Raw genomic sequence first — 22,739 nt, 5'->3', positions numbered from 1 at the left:
GAAGGAAGTGGGGGAAAGATGCTGCCTAAGTCCCCTGCCTCAGTTGGCCTAATGGTAGGGCCACCATTGATTGGTCAGTAAAAGCCAAAAGCCAGGCATCTTTCACCTCAGACAGGACAGCCGTAAATCTCAATCTGCAGACCTGCCAGAATCAGCAGCAGAAGGCCTAAAGTGTAGAAGATTAAGCAGATGTGGTGGTCAGCATGTTTCTGAAATGTTGGCTGCAATGCTTAAAGTAAACATGTATATTTCAGTGCTGTTACATGTAGAATCAGCGGTGCTAAATAGATGTGTGATCTGCTGACCACTGGTAGCCTCCTGACTGGATTGTAATAGTCGAGTGTGGACAGACCATGTTTTCGTATATTGAAAACTGGCCACTCAAAGCATGAAACCCTAGAGTAATTCATATCTTTTTTTTTTTTTTTTATAATAAGTTTATTAAATCATAACAATACACCACAGAAAATGCAACAGCACAGAACAAAACACACAATATGGTACAGAGTGCTGAGTTCTAACCCTAAAATTAGTCCTTATTGGATAGAAAAAGGTCTAAAGACTTCCATTTGCGGATAGCTGATTTGTGTCCAGACAGGGAGAGTACGGCAGATTGCGCATATTTTTTATAAAGCAGAATCCAATTCCACTACACCACCACATTCACATGGGAATTATCCTTCCAGTGCGAAATGACCAGTTTCAGCGCAACTGAAACCAAAAAGTCATACAATAACTTATCATTGTCCGTGTAGAGAAATGATATACAAACAGATTTCCATATCACATATTTAGGTAAAAAAGATTCTTGGAAACCAAAAATCTTTTCCAATTTTTCCCAAACATCTGACCAAAATGTTACAAGAGGTGGACATTCCAACAGTAATTCATATCTTAAATTTAGCTCTCTCTGCCACTGGCAGTTAATTGCGGCTGTAAAATAAGAACCTAAGAATAGCCATACTGGGTCTAGCCCAGTGTCCTGCTTCCAGCAGTGGCCAATCCAGGTCACAAGTACCTGGCAGAAACCCAAATATTAACAACATTCCTTGCTACCAATCCCAGGGCAAGCAGTGGCTTCCCCCATGGCCGTCTCAATAGCAGGTTATGGACTTTTCCTCCAGGAACTTGTCCAAACCTTTTTTTAAGCCCAGAAACGCTAACTGCAGTTACCACATCCTCCGACAGTGAGTTCCAGAGTTTAACTATTCTTTGAGTGAAAACATATGCCCTATTTGTTTTAAAAGTATTCCCGTGCAATTTAATTGAGTGTCTCCTGATCTTTGTACTTTTTGAATGAGCGAAAATCGATTTACCTCCACCCGCTCCACACCACTCAGGATTTTGTAGACCTCAATCATATCCCCACCCCCCCCCCCTCAGCTGTCTTTTTCCCAAGCTGAAGAGCCCTAACCTTATACACTTACACATTTACTTTTCCTTCTGAAACATTCTGAATCACATGCAGCCTATGTAGGATTCACCGTAACGGGCATTTCAGTAGTCCAATGTCTGCATCGCGTCTGTAAAAGCATCATTCTCCAAACCGCAATGATCCTTCCTAAACACCAGACAATGAAACTATTCCAGAACTAGACAAAATCGAATTCTCTACACCTGACTGCTTAAACTACCCTGCCAATAATGAACGTTAACGCTTCATCAACTAATCTCTCATGCAGGAAATGAACTGGTTATCTAACTTACTGTATAAGTTACTCTATCGTTTATGTACTTAATGAGATTCCACACTGTATTTCTCATTCCAGGAATGGCGATCGCCACTACGGCATACTGTAAGCCACATTGAGCCTGCAGAAAGGCGGGAAAATGTGGGATACAAATTATTATTTTATTATTTGTAGCATTTGTATCCCACATTTTCCCACCGATTTGCAGGCTCAATGTGGCTTACAGTATGCCGTAGTGGCGATCGCCATTTCCGGGTAGAGAATTACAAATGGTATTGCGTAGAGGTTCCTGAGTGATAGAGTAAATTATAACATAAGTTAGATAATCAACGATAATGCAACAAATAAATAAATAAATAAACAATAGTTGAGGACCCCTGCGGAAACACAGAAAGGGTGCTATCGACCTTTATCCCCAATCCTCTCACCTCATGTCTGCAACAATAGAAACTCCCCTCAACTGTATGCTTCCCACACATACCATTTCCAACCTCTTCTGACCTCCTTCAGTCATGTAACCAATACCTCCCAAGCAGCCATGCAACAGCCCATCTCCGACTGAGGTGTCACTCTTGTATGATGGGTAGTTCTTTCTCCCTCGGAGGACTGGCATTCCCAGTCCTGACCAGACCAGCCTGTGGACCAGAGACCAGACCCAGGAATGGAGCTCAGGACTTCTGTATGGCAGGGTGCAGCTCTTTTCTAAGCCACCAAGCAGGCTGGTCATTGGAAGAGCAGGTGAATGAACGTATGTCTGGGATAGTTTAGAAACAGCGGTTCTTGCCTAGAAGCTGTGGTTGGACTTCTGGATGACATGAGGTCCCTTCCAGGGCTTCTCTGTGCTCTTAGGCAGCATTAGCTACATGTACACAGAACAAAGCCCCGCACTCATTCCCAGAAAACACGTGGATGTTTAGCAAGGCAGGAAGAGGCTGTTGTGTTTCAGGGCAATGGCTAATGGCGTCTGCTTCTAGCAGGAGACTGCATGGCGTATGAAGCATCCCGTGGTATAGTTCCAGAGCTGGGAACAGAGGAAGCTGCAGATATGCTCAGATCCCTGTCAGTTCCTTCTTGCTGTCTCTTTTCTTTGTCTCTCTTGTCTTAGGATGGTAGAAGATGTCATGTCTGTCTGTTCTCTGTTGTAAGTAAATTTAACTTTACATTCCTTTTATTGTGAACATTTTCCAAAAATTGCACTGTCCTTCCCCTGCCTTACATCATCCATCTCACAGCGCTGTTCCTTCTTTTCCCTCACACAGCAGAAGTTTTGTGTCATGCAAACATTTTAGTTGGTAGTTATGATCTGAGAATTAGGGGCGCCCTTACTGCATCTGCCCCGGTTCCTGGGATGCTACAGCTGGGCTGTGTGTCTCTCTGAGGAGGGGGCTCCAGGACCCTGTTACTACATCCTCCCTTTGTGCCTGGGGTGATAGAGTTGGCTGTGTATATTTGTGAGGAGGGGGCTCTGAGACCCTGTTATTGTATTGTCTCCTGGTCACTGGGAAGCTACAGCTGGGCTGTGTATCGTGTGAGGAGGGGGCTCCAGGACCCTGTTACTATATCCTCCCTTTGTCCCTGGGGTGATAGAGTTGGCTGTGTATATTTGTGAGGAGGGGGCTCTGGGACCCTGTTATTGTATTCTCTCCTGGTCACTGGGATGCTACAGCTGGGCTATGTATCTGTGTGAGGAGGGGGCTCCAGGACCCTGTTACTATATCCTCCCTTTGTCCCTGGGATGCTACAGCTGGGCTGTGTATATTTGTGAGGCGGGGGCTCTGGGGAGAAGGGACCCATTCCATTGTCAGATTTAAATGACTGAAAATAACATAAAGATTAGGGATTCCAGGAATAACATGTATAGAATGTTTGTACGTTTGGGAAGCTCACCAGGTGCCCTTGGCCTGGATTGGCCGCTGTCGTGGACAGGATGCTGGGCTCGATGGACCCTTGGTCTTTTCCCAGTGTGGCATTACTTATGTACTTATCTGTGTGTCTTTATGTGATTCAACTACAAGGTCAAGCTCAGAAACATGTGGTCAGGAGAAGCGATGGAGAAAACAACCTGTTATTCACCAAGGATAACTTTATTGTGAAATGACCCAGCACGACCGGGTTTCGGTGAGAATACCTGCATCAGGGTCTAAATACTTCACAATGTTTGATTGAAGCCTAAAAACAACACAGCGAAAAGCTTCTTTTCCACTTAGGTGTTTCTGCTGCTCTTCTAACCAGCTTCAGTCACTGGTTGTCCAACTTCAAGATATCTGCCATGAGCTCTTCCCGAAGCTGGTTTGAAGAATGTTGCATACGGAGCAATCCGCTTTGCTTGGTGAAACTTCCGGCTTGTGCCGTGTGCTCTGACTAGGTGGAAAAGAAGCCTTTCGCTGTGTTGGTTTTAGGCTTCAGTCAAAGATTGTGAAGTATTGTGACCCCCGATGCAGGTGTTTCTCGTCGAAACCCGGCCGTGTTGGGTCATTTCGTAATAAAGGTTTCCTTGGTGAGTAACAGGTTTTCTCCATCGCTTCTCCTGACCATCCCCCAATTCTGAGATTTTGTCCTGTGTTTTCTCTGTCTTTATGTGATTGGCACATGGAAGAATGGACTCACATACTTCAAATGAAGATACTTTTAATCTTTTTCTTGAATAACTGGTATCTAATATCAGCATTGCCTGGATAACCCCCAGCTCCTCACCAACTCTGGAATATCCTCTCTTTTTTTTTTTTGTAGATTATTTCGTTATCTTTCTTCATTACATTTAAGCACACACTTTCAATTCAATTATTTTCTTCTATCTTAAGGTTTAATTTACTGCAATAAAGTCACTTATCTTTTGTGAATAGGGAACCAGCCACTGATATGAATCATGTTTTGCACAAATTACGTCAGGGAAGTTGGTCTCCTAAAAAATAATCACAAGCATCTCAGCTACAATATTTCACTGGTGCAATGAAAACAAAAACCTGTTTACTCACATACCTTATTCAAAAATGTTTAGCATGGCCACAAAATGGCGGCCTCATCTTAAAATAAATTCATTCACAGGCGCACATGACTGTTAAGAACCAATCAGCTCATTTCATTTAAAGAGAGACAGCTGTTCAGTCTCCAAATTTAAACCATAAGGGTCTACTAAATTTAAAAGGAATATCCTTATAGTTTAAAAAATGTTCAGTGTTTCCACCCTCCCACCCTGTCTATGTAGCGGTGGTCTCCAACCTTTTTCATGTATAGGGCCGCAAAATGGACACGAGAAAGCTCTGGGGGCCACCAAAAGACTGATCTTGATCTTTTCTCATCAACTGAACGGTTAGTAAAGTGAAAGTTTAAATGTCCACTTTCCATCCATGAAGTTCCATTAAAGTTTGGGAAATCTCATGAGGTTCTCAATTACTACTAATGTTTCCAGCTCAATGGGACCCTTTGCGGAACTGGGAATGGAGGGGATTCAACTTGGCACACAGTCAATCCGAATTGTTTGATTTTACCTGGACATGAAGTGCCTTTGCGTTATCCCTGCTCATGAAACCACCCACGTTCCACCCAAACTCCTCTCCAGAGCCTCCCTACTCTACTAGTACATACTGAAACAAAAAAATGAAGGATATTCCACCGTCGGAAGGCGAGTAGAGAAAAGGCCCTGGAAAGCTCCTCTGGGTCACTTGTGCCTCATATTGACGTGCATGCACTAAAACATCAATATGGCCGCCCATGGCATGCAGTCAAACGCGACCCAGAGGCTTCCCAGGGTCTTTTCTCTACTCGCTTCCCGATAGTGCTTTTATCCTTTAGGTGAGCCAATTCTATTTTTTTTTTTGTTTTCATTATGGGACTGCAAACATGGACTGTCGGGGCCACATGCGGTCAGTGGGCTGCGTGTTGGAGACCACCGCTATATAGAATCCAAACTTGTCCATTGGAAATCTTCCAATGAATGATTTGTATCAGTCCAGTGTTGCTGTAAAGGAGCAGACCCGACCCTATTCAAAATCTGGGGTTTGTGTCCATTGAGTCTCACTTTGACAGATCTTGCTGGTCGCCTCACAAAGTATCAATTTACGAGGGCAGATAAAGATGTCCTGCCACATTACCTGAATCAGTTTGGGAGTCTACCCAGTCAGGACCACCATTGACCTCTGCCACATTTGCAGGAAAGTTCATGAGCATAATCCAAGCGCTTTTATGTTGATAGTTTTAGCTCGTTAATAAGCAAAAATATACGGAATAATGATGGATATTCCTTTTAAATTCAATAGAATCTTATGGTTTAAATTTGGAAATTGAATGGATGTCTCCGATTTAAATGAAGTGAGCTGATTGGATCTTAACAGTCATGTGAACCTGTCACATGATTTTATTTATTAAACCTTAAGATAAAAGAAAATAATTTCATTGAAAATACGTGCCTACATGTAACAAAAAAAGAGGACTGGAGACAAAGGATTAAAGGGTCCTTTTTAGATTTAGCGCAGGTTAACTATTAGTGTGCACTAAATGATAAGACGTCCATAGGAATATTATGGGCAGCTTCTCATTTAGTGCTCGCTAATCGTTAGCCCTCCTTAGTAAAAGGACCGCTAAGTGTTATAAGCTAGTAAAAGTGACTCTGAAGATCCTAAAAAGTTTTCCTTGAATTGATAGTTTTGGTTATTGGAGCGCACAAATAATGAATAATGACTATTAAATAGTAAAATATATGTATTGGGTTGTTATGTGTGTGATTATGTTATTAGAACTTTGAACTTTTTACTGGAAAGTGTAGACGCATTATTATGTATTTATAAAGTTTGGCCAGTCGTGCCCCCAATCTGCCTATTCTCCAGCTCTGGGAATGCCAATATCACAGGATTGTTCTTTTGGTCTATGCATGTTACTCTCTGACCAGAAGTGATGATGTCTGATGCTATCAAGACCAAAGTGAGCTGCCTAGAGAGAGGCATAGCCAGCAGAAAAAGGAGGTGATAAATAATGCCTCTGTGCAGGTTGTTGGTGAGGCCTCACCTGGAAGACCATATTCAGTTCTCGAGGCCGTATCTCACTAAAGATATGAAGAGGCTAGAGAGGGTCCAGTGGAAACGGTACAGGGTCAGTGCCAAGAGACATATGAGAAGCATAAGCTAAGACGCTCTGACTTCTGTTTTTACTGTGTCTTACTTACTTTTTCCTCTTTCTGTTTTTAGTGACACTTTTAGGGTGAAGAAGTCACCAAAGCGATCCCCACTGTCAGATGCATCCACACAGGTAGGCTACATTGCAAAAGTCTCACAGGTTAAGAGGAAAATGAGGAGAGCCGGGTCTTGCCAGTAGTCAGACAGCCCGAGGTAGGAAATCCTTCAGGGCACAGTCAGGTCATGGGTGAGACAACTTTAAAGCAACACAAGACCCATCACAGACTGTCTCATAAGAGGAGCTCCCTGAACTTGGGCCTTGGAATCAGATCAGGGTCTATCATCTGAGAGAAGAGGCACCAGCTACTCCCAGCACCTTCCTCAAAAATGAGCTTAGCGCTGATTCCCATACTCCTACTATGGGCGCCAGATTTACACCTGCAGTAAATGATGGTGTACTGACCCATTATACAGTAAGGGAAGGGGAAATGGGACTTGATCTACCACCTTTCTGTGGTTCTTGCAACTACATTCAAAGCGGTTTACATATATTCAGGTACTTATTTGTACCTGGGGCAATGGAGGGTTAAGTGACTCATTCAGAGTTACAAGGAGCTGCAGTGGGAATTGAACTCACGATCCCCTGCTACATTAACCACTAGGCTACCCCTCCACTAGCAACATTCCATGTAGAATCTCAAATAGTAGCAACAGAATCTCAAATAGTAGCAACATTCCATCTAGAATCTCAAATAGTAGCAACAGAATCTCAAATAGTAGCAACAGTCCCTGTAGAATCTTAAATAGTAGCAACAGAATCTTAAATAGTTGCAACATTCCATGTAGAATCTCAAGTAGTAGCAACATTCCATGTAGAATCTCAAACAGTAGCAACAGAATCTCAAATAGTAGCAACAGTCCATGTAGAAACTCAAATAGTAGCAACAGAATCTCAAATAGTAGCAACAGTCCCTGTAGAATCTTAAATAGTAGCAACAGAATCTTAAATAGTTGCAACATTCCATGTAGAATCTCAAGTAGTAGCAACATTCCATGTAGAATCTCAAACAGTAGCAACAGAATCTCAAATAGTAGCAACATTCTGTGTAGAATGTCAAATAGTAGCAAGAGAATCTCAAATAGTTTCAACATTCCATGTAGAATCTACAAATAGGGAAAGGGAAATGGGACTTGACATACCACCTTTCTGAGGTTTTTGCAACTACATTCAAAGCGGTTTACATATATTCAGGTACTTATTTTATACCAGGGGCAATGGAGGGTTAAGTGACTCATTCAGAGTTACAAGGAGCTGCAGTGGGAATTGAACTCACGATCCCCTGCTACATTAACCACTAGGCTACCCCTCCACTACCAACATTCCATGTAGAATCTCAAATAGTAGCAACAGAATCTCAAATAGTAGCAACATTCCATGTAGAATCTAGGGCAATGGGACTTGACATACCACTTTTCTGAGGTTTTTGCAACTACATTCAAAGCGGTTTACATATATTCAGGTACTTATTTTGTACCAGGGGCAATGGAGAGTTAAGTGACTCATCCAGAGTCATAAGGAGCTGCAGTGGGAATTGAACCCACGATCCCCTGCTACATTAACCACTAGGCTACCCCTCCACTACCAACATTCCATGTAGAATCTCAAATAGTAGCAACAGACTCTCAAATAGTAGCAACATTCCATGTAGAATCTCAAATAGTAGCAACAGAATCTCAAATAGTAGCAACATTCCATCTAGAATCTCAAATAGTAGCAACAGAATCTCAAATAGTAGCAACAGTCCCTGTAGAATCTTAAATAGTAGCAACAGAATCTTAAATAGTTGCAGCATTCCATGTAGAATCTCAAGTAGTAGCAACATTCCATGTAGAACCTCAAACAGTAGCAACAGAATCTCAAATAGTAGCAACATTCTGTGTAGAATGTCAAATAGTAGCAACAGAATCTCAAATAGTTTCAACATTCCATGTAGAATCTACAAATAGGGAAAGGGAAATGGGACTTGACATACCACCTTTCTGAGGTTTTTGCAACTACATTCAAAGCGGTTTACATATATTCAGGTACTTATTTTGTACCAGGGGCAATGGAGAGTTAAGTGACTCATCCAGAGTCATAAGGAGCTGCAGTGGGAATTGAACCCACGATCCCCTGCTACATTAACCACTAGGCTACCCCTCCACTACCAACATTCCATGTAGAATCTCAAATAGTAGCAACAGAATCTCAAATAGTAGCAACAGTCCATGTAGAATCTCAAATAGTAGCAACAGAATCTCAAATAGTTCCAACATTCCATGTAGAATCTACAAATAGGAAAAGGGAAATGGGACTTGACATACCACTTTTCTGAGGTTTTTGCAACTACATTCAAAGCGGTTTACATATATCCAGGTACTTATTTTGTACCAGGGGCAATGGAGGGTTAAGTAACTTGCCCAGAACCACAAGGAGCTGCAGTGGGAATCAAACTACTGGAATCGAACTCAGTTCCCCAGGTTCAAAGTCCAGTGCACTAACCACTAGGCTACTCCTGCACTCCACTATATATAGTAACTAGTAAAAGAGGCCCGTTTCAGAGCAAATGAAATGGGCGCTAGCAAGGTTTTCGTCGTCAGCACCCCCCCTCCCTGGCCAACCCCTTCATTGTTCTGCCATTGCTCCGCCCCCAACGTCATGACATTTGACGCGAGGGCAGGGCCCGGAGCGATTTCCCATCCCCTCCCCCCGCCTCCCTGCCTCCCTCCCTGCCAACCCCTTTCGTTGTTCTGCCATTGCTCCACCCTCGAGGGCGGTGCCCGGAGCGATTTTGGTGGCTTCACCACCACGAACCTTCAAACCTTTTTTAAGGAAGTCAGGGCTTGGCGTCAGTGACGTCAGTGTCCTCAGAACGTTGAGGGTGAGTTTTATTATAGTAGATATACTTTTTTCTGTGATTCTTGATCTTTTATGTGTTATTTCTATTTCCCTTCTTTTCTTGTGCTTGATTTGATAGTGTGGGAGGTATTTGTTAAAAACATTTTCCCCTTTATTTTGTATGAAAGAATTCCGTCAGTCGTTCTCCACATGCTTTCCCCACTTGGTAGTTCAGTCTAGATTATGTGCGAAGAACAATTATTTCACACAATGTTCTGGTTAAAAGCTTTTCTCTTTCCAAAGCCTGCTGCGTAACTGCCATTTTATATCCCTCAACTGTCTTTAGGTCTATTAGATGACTCTTCTCTATTACTCTGACATTCTCTGGTGACCTATAAGATTGCATTCAACCTATGTTCCACCTGTGATGTAAACCGCACTGAACCCAGAAAAGGGAATTTATCGGTGTACAAGATTTATTTTGATTTGGTCTAGAATACACATAGAAACGTGACAGCAGATAAAGGCCAAATGGCCCATCCAATCTGCCCATCCTCTGTAACCCCCAACTTTTCCTTTTCCTGAGCGATCCCACGTTCTTATCCCATGCCTTTTTAAATTCTGACACAGTCCTCGATTCCACAGCTTCCACCACCCTTTCTGTGAAATAATACGTTCTTAGATTACTCCTAAGCCTATTCCTTCTTAACTTCATCGTATGCTCCCTTGTTCCAGAGTTTTCCTTCAGTTGAAAAAAGCTCACTTCCTGTACGTATATCCTTGAGATATTTAAATGTCTGTATCATATCTCCTGTCTCCCTCCTCTCTTCCAGCGAGTGGAGGAGTGGCCTAGTGGTTAGGGTGGTGGACTTTGGTCCTGAGGAACTGAATTCGATTCCCATTTCAGGCAGAGGCAGCTCCTTGTGACTCTGGGCAAATCACTTAACCCTCCATTGCTCCATGGAAGCCGCATTGAGCCTGCCATGAGTGGGAAAGCGCAGAGTACAAATGTAACAAAAATAAAATAGATACTATTGGAGATTCTACATGGAATGTTGCTACTATTGGAGATTCTACATGGAATGTTGCTATTATTGAAGATTCTACATGGAATGTTGCTACTATTGGACATTCTACATGGAATGTTGCTATTCCACTAGCAACATTCCATGTAGAAGGCTGCGCAGGCTTCTGTTTCTGTGAGTCTGACGTCTTGCACGTACGTGCAGGACGTCAGACTCACAGAAGCAGAAGCCTGCGTGGCCACATTGGTGATCTGCAAGACCCTCCATTGCCCCATGTAAACCGCATTGAGCCTGCCATGAGTGGGAAAGTGCGGGGTACAAATGTAACAAAAATAAAATAAATAAAGTACATCATCGTGTGCCCCCTCGTTCCATGAGGTAAATAAACAACCTGCATTGCAAATTCTTTAGACAGTTTTTGCCCATGTACCAGTAATCAAAACAGAGCCACTTGGGCAGCTTTGCTTTGATTATTATTCCTGGAAAAATTATTTGCAGAGATTTGCGCCCGCTTTCCTAGCGATAATTGTTCTGACGCCAGCCATGCACGGAGTTTTATGCTGTAAAATCGCCCATGTTTTTTTGCGTCATGACCAAACTCTGTCTTCAGGAACATAATACAGGAACTTTTATCTGCACTGAGGGTGAGCAGTTATCAGAGTTATTTCTACCAGCAAAACACTTGACATTGGAGGAGTAGCCTAGTGGTTAGTGGAATGGACTCTGATTCTGGGGAACTGGGTTCGATTCCCACTACAGCTCCTTGTGACTCTGGGCAAGTCACTTAACCCTCCATTGCCCCTGGTACAAAATAAGTACCTGAATATATGTAAACCGCTTTGAATGTAGTTGCAAAAACCTCAGAAAGGTGGTATATCAATTCCCATATCCCTTTCCCTGGTTGAGATTCTACATGGAATGTTGCTACTATTGGAGATTCTAGATGGAATGTTGCTACTATTGAGATTCTATTGCTACTATTTGAGATTCTACATAGAATGTTGAAACTATTTAAGATTCTACATGAAGTGTTGCTACTATTGAGATTCTGTTGTTACTATTTGTAGATTCTAGATGGAATGTTGCTACTATTGGAGATTCTAGATGGAATGTTGCTACTATTGAGATTCTATTGCTACTATTTGAGATTCTACATTGAATGTTGCTATTCCACTAGCAACATTCCATGTAGAAGCCTGCCCTTGCAGATCAGCAACGCGGCCGCGCAAGCTTCTGTTTCTGTGAGTCTGACGTCCTGCACAGAAACAGAAGTTTCCCCCTTGCAGATCAGCAACGCGGCCGCGCAGGCTTCTGTTTCTGTGAGTCTGACGTCCTGCACATACGTGCAGGACGTCAGACTCACAGAAACAGAAGCCTGCGCGGCCTCGTTGCTGATCTGCAAGGGCAGGCTTCTACATGAAATGTTGCTAGTGGAGGAGTAGCCTAGTGGTTAGTACAGTGGATTTTGATCCTGGGGAACTGAGTTCGATTCCCACTGCAACTCCTTGTGACTCTGGGCAAGTCACTTAACCCTCCATTGCCCCTGGTACAAAATAAGTACCTGAATATATGTAAACCGCTTTGAATGTAGTTGCAAAAACCTCAGAAAGGTGGTATGTCAAGTCCCCTTTCCCCTTGTACACCAGAAAGCTTTAATAGCTGCTGGGGTTTGGCTGTGCAAGTGGAATCAGAGACTGGGCGAGCGCAGAAAGTGAGAGGGTGATGCTTGTAATGTGACCACTCAGTGGAAATAAGGTTCTGACGGTGTGTTCTTTGTTCATAGGAGGAGACGACGTGCCTCTCTACCCCTGAGAGCCCTCCTTTTATTCCCATGGTGGAGCATGCGACCGACGAGGAGAAGCTGGCTTCAACAGTCTCCAGCCAAAAATGGGTGGCCATGGATATAGCGACAAAACAGCAGGACTATCCAGAGCCGTCTGACCTGTCCTCCTTCGTCCAGGAGAACAAGCTGCACTCCCTGGCAGATGGTGAGCAGAGGATACCCCAAATAAGCTCCTCCCCAAGACCAACAGACAGACGGTCCCAGGGACATGTTGTCGGGGACTTGCTGTGTGAACTACCCCAGGACAGAAAGACAGGTCCAGGGCACCTAGGCGTAATTCTGTAAAAATCCACCTAAAGGATGCCTGATAGCAGCGTATTCTGTACAGGAAAGTAGAACAGGAGTAAGTGCTGTACATCAGGGGCGTAGCTAGCCCTCCAGTTTTGGGGGCCCCAGAGGTGGATTACGGGGATGACATTCTCTCTACCCCCTGCCCTCCGTGGTGCGTTAAAAATAATACCTTTGCTGGCGGGGATGAAGCCCTGCCAGACCGAGCTGCTCTCCTCCTTCTCCTCTCGCTACTGCCTCCTGCCAACTCCAGGACTCCTTGAGCATTCTTGGTTCTCGCGCGAGCTAAGCATGAGGTAGGCGAAGGAGGCTGGAGGCACCCTGCCGACTTCCGGGTTACTGCAGCGGTGCAAGGAGAGGGAAAACGGCTCGGCAGTGAATTCATTTGGCTGGCTGAGCTTTGACATCCCCACCAGCCATTTCATGGGTGCAGTACAGGTTTTGAGGGGTACTGAGCCCAAAGTGGGGAGGCCAAAGCCTCTGCTATAGATATGCACATGAATCCCGTCCATGCTTTGTCCTTGTGGACACCTACCTGCCAAATATGCGCTAAGTAAGATATAAACGTATTTACTGAATAGCGTTTAGGCAGATTTTTGGCTTTTTCATATGTATGTGTGTTAAATGTGGCTAAATATCCAGGGATGTTTAACCAAGCAGGAGCCTCTTCTGCATTCTTAAACCTCTTCTGAGTAATGAGCCCAATATATTTCTCGTTTCTGTGAGCTGGATATCAGGAGAGCTGTGCCCCGAGTGCCTGCCTGTCTGTATTTTAAAGTCCCAGAACATCTTGACCTGCTCATTTTCTATAACCTTCTCAGTGGTACAGTATGATCTCAATACTTGTTTGCTACAATAAAACCAGCCTTTTTTTGCAGAGATTCCATTCAGTCGTGATGCTGTTTACAGTCCATTTGAGCTGTTTTGCTGATTAGATGGTCATAAGAAGAGAAGAGTAGCCATACTGGGTCAGACCAATGGTCCATCTAGCTCAGCATCCTGTTTTCCAAACAGTGGCGAAGTCAGGTCACAAATACCTGGCAGAAACCCAAATCATGGCAACACTCCATACTACAAATCCCAGGGCAAGCAGTTGCTTCCCGTGTGTGTCTCAATAGCAGACTATGGACTTTTCCTCCAGGAATTTGTCCAAACCTTTTTTAAACCCAGATACGTTAACCGCTGTTACCACATCCTCCGGCAAGGAGTTCCACAACTTAACTTCCTCCTATTTGCTTTAAAAGTAGTTCCATATAACTTCCTCGAGTGTTCCCTAGTCTTTGAACTTTTGGAACGAGTAAAAAATCGATTTACTTCTACTTGTTCTACACCACTCAGGATTTTGTAGACTTCAATCATATCCCCCCCCCCCCCCCTCATCCGTCTCCTTTCCAAGCTGAAGAACCCTAACCTCTTTAACCTTTCCTCATACGAGAGGAGTTCCATACCATTTTTCATTTTGGCCACTCTTCTTTGAACCTTTTCTAATTCCATTATATCTCTTTTGAGATACGGCGACCAGAACTGAACACAATACTCAAGGAATGAAACAAAGGCATTATAGTATTTTCAGTCTTATTCACCATCCCTTTCCTAATAATTCCTAGAATCCTGTTTGCTTTTTTTGGCTGCCGCTGCACACTGAGCAAAAGATTTCAGCGTATTATCTGCAACAACACCCAGATCTTTTTCTTCAGCGCTGACCCCCAAGGTGGACCCTAGCATCAGGTAACTGTGATTCAGATTATTCTTTCCAATGTGCATCAACTTACATTTGTCCACATTAAATTTCATCTGCCATTTGGACGTCCAGTCTTCCAATTTCCTAAGATCTTCCTGCAATATTTCACAGTCCGCACATGTTTTAACAACCTTGAATAGTTTGGTATCATCTGCAAATTTGATCACCTCACTCGTCGTTCCGATTGCCATATCATTTATAAGTATGTTAAACCGGTCTCAGTACAGATCCCTGCGGCACTCCACTGTTCACCCTTCTCCATTGAGAGAAATGACCATTTAACCCCACCCTCTGTTTCCTATCCAATAAACAATTCCTAATCCACACCAGAACCTTGTCTCATATCCCATGAGTAATTTTCTCAGGAGTCTCTCATGAGGAACTTTATCAAAAGCTTTCTGAAAGTCTAGATACACTACATCAACTGTCTCACCTTTATCCACATGTTTATTATTCATGCCTTAAAAGAAATGAAGCTAACTGGTGAGGCAAGACTTCCCTTGGCTGAACCCATGCTGACTCTGTCCCATTATACCATGTTTGTCTACATGTTCTATCATTTTATTCTTTATAATGGTTTCCACTATTTTGCCCGGCACCGACATCAGGCTTACCAGTCATTTCCCGGATCACCCTTAGAACCCTTTTAAAAAATCGGTGCCACATTGGCCACCCTCCAATCTTCAGGTACTACGGACGATTTTAACGGCAGATTACATATTACTAACAGCAGATCAGCAATTTCATGCTTGAGTTCTTTGAGTGCCCTTGGGTGTATGCCAACTGGTCCAGGTGATTTACTACTCTTTAATTTGTCAATTTGGCTCAGTATATCTTCCAGGTTCACTGAGATTTCTTTCAATTCCTCTGCATCATCACCCTTGAAAACCATTTCTGGTACAGGCAGATCTCTTACATCTTCTTCCGTAAAGACGGAAGCAAAGAATTAATTCAGTTTCTCCGCTATGGCCTTGTCCTCCCTGAGCGCCCCTTTTGCTCCTTCGTGATCTAACTGTCCCATGGATTCCCTCGCTGGCTTTCTGCTTCTGATGTACCTGAAAAAGTTGTTACTGTGAGTTTTAGTCTCTGCGGCAAGTTTCTTTTCATATTCTCTTTTAGTCTTCTTGTTGCATAAGATCACCTCGGTCCTTAGTTTTCTACAGAACTGATCAGACCTGCTGTCATTGCAGTCACCTCAGTATTATTTTTACTTTTTTAAACTGTTTTTGCTGCATGTATTGTGCTGTTTTTCTCCTATTAGCATCCCTAGATTGGTTTTGCTGGCTGGTTAGTTTTCTTTCCTTTTTTGCGTCATCTTGGTTTGGGCTTTGTTAAGCCCTGGGCTCCTGTCTAGATATTTTTTTAGCATCAACTCTTTTGATTTCACTGTGGCTATTTTTCCAGACGACATGTCCAAGAAGACAATCTATGGCTTCAAAAGATATCCCTGGTGCATTAGCACCATATCCAGTACAGACACTCACAGTTGGTGTCTGCAATGCCTGGGTCCCAACCATGATCCCTCTTATTCTGTGTTCACAGATGTCAGAGGGAGATTTGTGGAAGCAAAAATCAGTGAGAAAAGCTTTTTGGAGCAAATAAGACCAATCCATCAACATTGGCATTGGAAGAACAGGGTACTGAAAAACTACTATGAAAAATTGCTGATCTGCTGTTAGTGATCCGTAACCTGTTGTAAAAATCATCGGTAGTACCTGAAGATTGGAGGGTGGCCAATGTAACATAGTAACATAGTAGATGACGGCAGAAAAAGATCTGCACGGTCCATCCAGTCTGCCCAACAAGACAACTCATGTGTGCTACTTTTTGTGTATACCCTACTTTGATTTGTACCTATGCTCTTCAGGGCACAGACCGTATAAGTCTGCCCAGCACTATCCCTGCCTCCCAACCACCAGCCCCGCCTCCCAACCACCGGCTCTGGCACAGACCATATAAGTCTGCCCAGCACTATCCCCGCCTCCCACTACCGGCTCTGCTATCCAATCTCGGTTAAGCTCCTGAGGATCCATTCCTTCTGAACAGGATTCCTTTATGTTTATCCCACACATGTTTGAATTCCGTTACTGTTTTCATCTCCACCACCTCCCGCGGGAGGGCATTCCAAGCATCCACCACTCTCTCCGTGAAGAAATACTTCCTGACATTTTTCTTGAGTCTGCCCCCCTTCAATCTCATTTCATGTCCTCTCGTTCTACCGCCCTCCCTTCTCCTGAAAAGGTTCGTTTGCGGATTAATACCTTTCAAATATTTGAATGTCTGTATCATATCACCCCTGTTTCTCCTTTCCTCCAGGGTATACATGTTCAGGTCAGCAAGTCTCTCCTCATACGTCTTGTTACGCAAATCCCACACCATTCTCGTAGCTTTTCTTTGCACCGCTTCGATTCTTTTTACATCCTTAGCAAAATACGGCCTCCAAAACATAAATGTAACGCCAATTTTTTAAAAAAAGAGATGCAGGGGTGATCCGGAAAATTACAGACTGATAAGCCTGAAGTCAGTGCCAGGCAAAATAGTGGAAACTATTATAAAGAATAAATCACTGAACACATATTCAAACGTGGTTTAATGGGACAGAGTCAGCGTGGGTTCAGCCGAGGGAAGTCTTGCCTCGCCAATTTGCTTCATTTCTTTGAAGGAGTAAATAAACATGGATAAAGGTGAACTAGTTGATGTAGTGTATCTGGATTTTCAGAAAGCTTTTGACAATGTTCCTCATGAGAGATTCCTGAGGATATTAAAAGCCCATGGGATGGGAGGCAATGTTCTGTTGTGGATTAGGAACTGGTTAATGGATTCAAAACAGAGGGTAGGGTTAAAAGGCCATTTCTCTCAGTGGAGCAGGGTGAACAGTGGAGTGCCACAGAGATCTGTAATGGGACTGGTGCTATTTAACATATTTACTAAAGGAAACAGAAATAACGAGTGACATGATTAAATTTGCTGATGACAGAAAAACACTTAAAGTTGTTAAAACATGCAGGAAGATCTTAGGAAACTGGAGGACTAGGGATTCAAATGGCAAATGAGATTTAATGTGGACAAACGTAAAGTGATGCACATTGGGAAGAATAATCCAAATCATGGTTATTTGATGCTAGAGTTATAGATCTGAGGAAGCTAGAAGAATGGTCTAAGGTTTGGCAATTAAAATTCAATGCGAAGAAATGCAAAGTGATGCACTTAGGGAGTAGAAACCCACAAGAGACTTATGTGTTAGGCGGTGAGAGTCTGATAGGTACTGACGGGGAGAGGGATCTTGGGGTGATAGTATCTGAGGATCTGAAGGCGACGAAACAGTGTGACAAGGCGGTGGCCGTAGCTAAAAGGTTGCTAGGCTGTATAGAGAGAGGTGTGACCAGCAGTAGAAAGGAAGTGTTGATGCCCCTGTACAAGTCGTTGGTGAGGCCCCACCTGGAGTATTGTGTTCAGTTTTGGAGGCCGTACCTTGCGAAGGATGTTAAAAATAATGGAAGCAGTGCAAAGAAAGCTACGAGAATGGTATGGGATTTGCGTTCCAAGACGTACGAGCAAAGACTTGCTGACCTGAACATGTATATCCTGGAGGAAAGGAGGAACAGGGGTGATATGATACAGACGTTCAAATACTTGAAAGGTATTAATCCGCAAAAAAAACTTTTCTGGAGATGGGAAGGCGGTAGAACGAGAGGACATGAAATGAGATTGAAGGGGGGCAGACTCAAAAAAGATGTCAGGAAGTATTTTTTCACGGAGAGGGTGGTGGATGCTTGGAATGCCCTCCCGCGGGAGGTGGTGGAGATGAAAACGGTAACGGAATTCAAACATGCGTGGGATATGCATAAAGGAATCCTGTGCAGTAGGAATGGATCCTCAGAAGCTTAGCTGAAATTGGGTGGTGGAGCAGGTGGGGGAAGAGAGGTTGGTAGTTGGGAGGCGAGGATAGTGGAGGGCAGACTTATACGGTCTGTGCCAGAGCCAGTGATGGGAGGCGGGACTGGTGGTTGGGAGGCGGGAAATACTGCTGGGCAGAGTTGTACGGTCTGTGCACATATGAGTAAGGTAAGGTATACACATATGAGTTTGTCTTGGGCAGACTGGATGGACCATGCAGGTCTTTTTCTGCCGTCATCTATTATGTTACTATGTTACCTTAGGAGTCAGCACCCAAGAAAAAGATCTAAGTGTCATCATGGACATTATGCTGAAATCTTCTGTCCAGGGTGTGGCTGCAGCCAAAAAAAAAAGCAAACAGAATGCTAGGAATTATTAGGAAAGGGATGGAAAATCGCTCCATGGTGTGTCTGCACCTTGAGTATTTCTGACTGAGGTGAGGAGAGGACGTGTTTTTGGTGGTGTGGCTGAGATAGAGGATTTGGAGAGTTGGTGGAGATTGAAAGTGGGTGAGGTTTGGAGTTGAGTGATAAGCAGAGTGTTGTGAGAGCGGTCACTGTATCTTAAAAATTAGAATTAGAAAAGGTTCAAAGAAGGATGGCCATATTGATAAAGGGGATGGAACTCCTCCCATATGAGGAAAGGCTAAAGAGGTTAGGGCTCTTCAGCTTAGAAACGAGACGGCTGAAGGGAGATATGATTGAGGTCTATAAAATCTTGTGTGATGTAGAACGAGTAGAAGTGAATTGATTTTTTTACTTTTTCAAAAAGTACAAAGACTAGGGGACATTCAAAGAAGTTACATGATACTACTTTTAAAACAAACAAGAGGAATTACTTTTTCACCCATCAAATAGTTAAGGTCTGGAACTCGTTGTCAGAGGATGTGGTATCAGCAGTTAGTGTATCTGGGATTGAAAAAAAGGTTTGGACAAGATCCTGCAGAAAAGGTCCATAGTCTATTGAGACAGACGTAATGAAACACACAGCTTGTCCTTGGGATCAGTAGCATGAATCTTGCTATAATTTGAGATTCTGTCAGGTACTTGTGATCTGAATTGGCCACTGTTGAAAGCGAGATCCTGGGTTAGATGGACCATTGGTCTGTCCCTGTGTGGCAATTCTTATGTTCTTACTAGTATAAAAGGCCCGTTTCTGACACAAATGAAACGGGCACTAGCAAGGTTTTCCTTGGACTGTGTATGTTTGAGAGAGTGTATGTGAAAGTGACTGTGTGTGAGAGAGAGTGAATGTGTGAGTGTGTGTGTGTGAGAGAGAGAGAGAGTGAGTCTGGGTGCGAGTGTGTGTGTGAGAATAAGAGTGTGTGCAAGTGCGTATGTGACACACAGAGTGAGAGAGAGCGAGTGTGTTTCACACAGATAACAGTGTGTGCGAGAGAGAGAGTATGTGTGAGACACAGACTGTCTGTGAGACTGAGTGTATGAGACCAAGAGAGTGTGTGAGTGACTGTGTGACACATAGAGAGTGAATGTGATACAGTGTGAGACATAGAGTGTGTGAGAGACAGTGTGTGAGAGTGAGAGAAAGACATTGACTGTGAGAGAGACAGAGTGTGTGAGAGAGAGAGTGTGTGTGTGACAGAGATACCTCCCCCCCTCTCTGGTGTCAGGCCCCCCCTCCCTCCCTCTGGTGTCAGGCCCCCCCTCTCTCTCTCTCTCTGGTGTCTGAGCATTACTGTGCAGGACGCTGAGCTCTGGCTGTGCTTCAAGGAACTGACCAATCCTGTTTAATAGAATGCACCTCCAACATTCTGAAGCCGAGAAACCTCGTGTGGTTGGTCACTTCTGCTTGTGACGAACCCGGAAGTACGTGATGTCAATTCAGGAGATGGATACAGAGAGCAGGAATGCCTCAGCCATGCAGTCAGCTTCAGAATGTTGGAGGTGCGTTTTATTATATATATAGGATAGGATATTCATAAGCATCAGTCTCAGTGGGTTCCAGAGCTGCATCGGACAGTGGGGATATATCGTTATACAGTATGAGGTGGGCACCCATGCTGACATTGAACATATTATCTCTTTGTGAGCACAAGATCCCCTCACGAGTGCTCTTTGGATAATGGTGCCACTCACAAGATTTTTTGAGAGTGATTCACCTCTTTGATAGACCTTTAGGTTACTCTATTCAACAAGAGAGCAGCTCAGTTCTGCTCCAGGATAGCGCTTCTAAAATAAGGGCCATAACCTATCAATGCCACTCCGTGAGTGCAAAGTTTGATTTATGACATCGGTTTCCTGGTTCTGCCCTAAGTACATAAGTATTGCCATACGGGGAAAGACCAAAGGTCCATCAAGCGACCACACCTCGAATATTGTGTTCAATTCTGGTCGTCAAAAAAGATATAGTGGAATTAGAAAAGGTGCAGAGAAGGGCGACGAAAATGATAAAGGGAATGGGACAACTTCCCTATGAGGAAAGGCTAAAGCGGTTAGGGCTCTTCAGCTTGGAGAAAAGGCGGCTGAGAGGAGATATGATAGAGGTCTATAAAATAATGAGTGAAGTTGAATGGGTAGATGTGAAGCGTCTGTTCACGCTTTCCAAAAATACTAGGACTAGGGGGCCTGCGATGAAGCTGCAATGTAGTAAATTTAAAACGAATCGGAGAAAAGTTTTCGTCACTCAACATGTAATTAAACTCTGGAATTTGTTGCCAGAGAATGTGGTAAAGGCAGTTAGCTTAGCGGAGTGTAAAAAAGGTTTGGATGGCTTCCTAAAGGAAAAGTCCATAGACCGTTATTAAATGGACTTGGGGAAAATCCACTATTTGCTTTCTTAGCCACAGCAACACACTGAGAAGAAGGTTTCAACATATCGTCAATGACGACACCTAGATCCCTTTCTTGGCTTGTGACTCCTAACGTGGAACCTTGCATGACGTAGCTATAATTCAGGTTCCTCTTTCCCACATTCATCACTTTGCACTTGCTCACATTAAACATCATCTGCCATTTAGACACCCAGTCTCCCAGTCTCGTAAGGTCCTCTTGTAATTTTTTTACTCCCATCTCTAGGTCACTTATAAATATGTTAAAAAGCAGCGTTCCCAGCACAGAGCCCTGGGGAACCCCACTAACTACCCTTCTCCATTGAGAATACTGACCATTTAACCCTACTCTCTGTTTTCTATCTTTTAACCAGTTTTTAATCCACAATAGAACACTACCTCCTATCCCATGACTCTCCAATTTCCTCTGGAGTCTTTCATGAGGTACTTTGTCAAACACCTTTTGAAAATCCAGATACACAATATCAACCGGCTCACCTTTATCCACATGTTTGTTCACCCCTTCAAAGAAATGTACTAGATTGGTGAGGCAAGATTTCCCTTCACTAAATTCATGTTGACTTTCACGCTTATTTTCGAATGAGGACGCCCATCTTTCAACGCAAATGGGGAGATGAGCGTCCTTCTCGCAAGGTTGTCCAAATTGGCATAATCAAAAGCCGATTTTTGGACACCCTCAACTGCTTTCCGTCGCTGGGACGACCAAAGTTTACGGGGGCGTGTCGGCAAGGTAGCGAAGGCGGGACTGGTGCATGATTAGGAGATGGTCGTCCTCGGCCGATAATAGAAAAAGAAGGGCGTCCCTGATGAGCACTTGGCCGACTTTACTTGGTCCATTTTTTTTCATGACCAAGCTGTGAAAAGATGCCCGAACTGAGCAGATGACCACCAGAGGGAATCGGGGATGACCTCCCCTTACTCCCCCAGTGGCTACTAACCCCCTCCCACCATAAAAAAAAGTTTAAAAATACTTTGTTGCCAGCCTCTATGCTAGACTCAAATGCCATACTCTGGTCCATCGCAGCAGTATACAGGTACCTGGAGCAGTTGTAGTGGGTGCAGTGTACTTCAGGCAGGTGGACCTGGGGGGGGGGGTTGGGGGGCTCAGCACTCAAGGTAAAGGATCTATGCACCTGGGAGCAATTTTTGAAGTCCACTGCAGTGCCCCCTAGGGTGCCCAGTTGATGTCCTGTCATGTGAGGGGGAGCAGTGCACTACAAATGCTGGCTCCTCCCACGACCAAAGGGCTTGGATTTGGACGTTTTTGAGATAGATGTCTTTGGTTTCCATTATCGCTGAAAACTGAGGACGACCATCTCTAAGGTTGACCTAAATGTCAAGATTTGGGTGTCCCCGACCATATTATCGAAATGAAAGATGGACGTCCATCTTGTTTCGATAATATGGGTTGCCCCGCCCCTTCGTGGCACCGTCCTTAGAGATGGGCGCCCTTAGAGAT

At 43.8% G+C, this 22,739-nt stretch overlaps 1 protein-coding gene across 6 annotated transcripts in view; it reads left to right on the top strand.

Annotated features, from left to right (window-relative positions):
* The window catches only part of TACC2 (transforming acidic coiled-coil containing protein 2), a 209,638-nt gene that overhangs the window by 141,009 nt on the left and 45,890 nt on the right, over positions 1-22,739 (top strand). For 5 of the 6 annotated variants that reach the window (XM_030202587.1, XM_030202588.1, XM_030202590.1 and 2 more), the window contains 2 exons: positions 6,872-6,932; positions 12,486-12,690. In XM_030202587.1, the coding sequence (XP_030058447.1) occupies positions 6,872-6,932; positions 12,486-12,690 (266 nt within the window). The remainder of the gene's footprint in view (positions 1-6,871; positions 6,933-12,485; positions 12,691-22,739) is intronic. The other variant, XM_030202589.1, reaches the window with a different exon arrangement.

The sequence above is a fragment of the Microcaecilia unicolor genome, chromosome 5 (assembly GCF_901765095.1).
Source record: "Microcaecilia unicolor chromosome 5, aMicUni1.1, whole genome shotgun sequence".
Taxonomy (NCBI): domain Eukaryota; kingdom Metazoa; phylum Chordata; class Amphibia; order Gymnophiona; family Siphonopidae; genus Microcaecilia; species Microcaecilia unicolor.
Note: the sequence above shows the minus strand (reverse complement) of the source record. Positions and strands in the feature narration are given on the sequence as shown.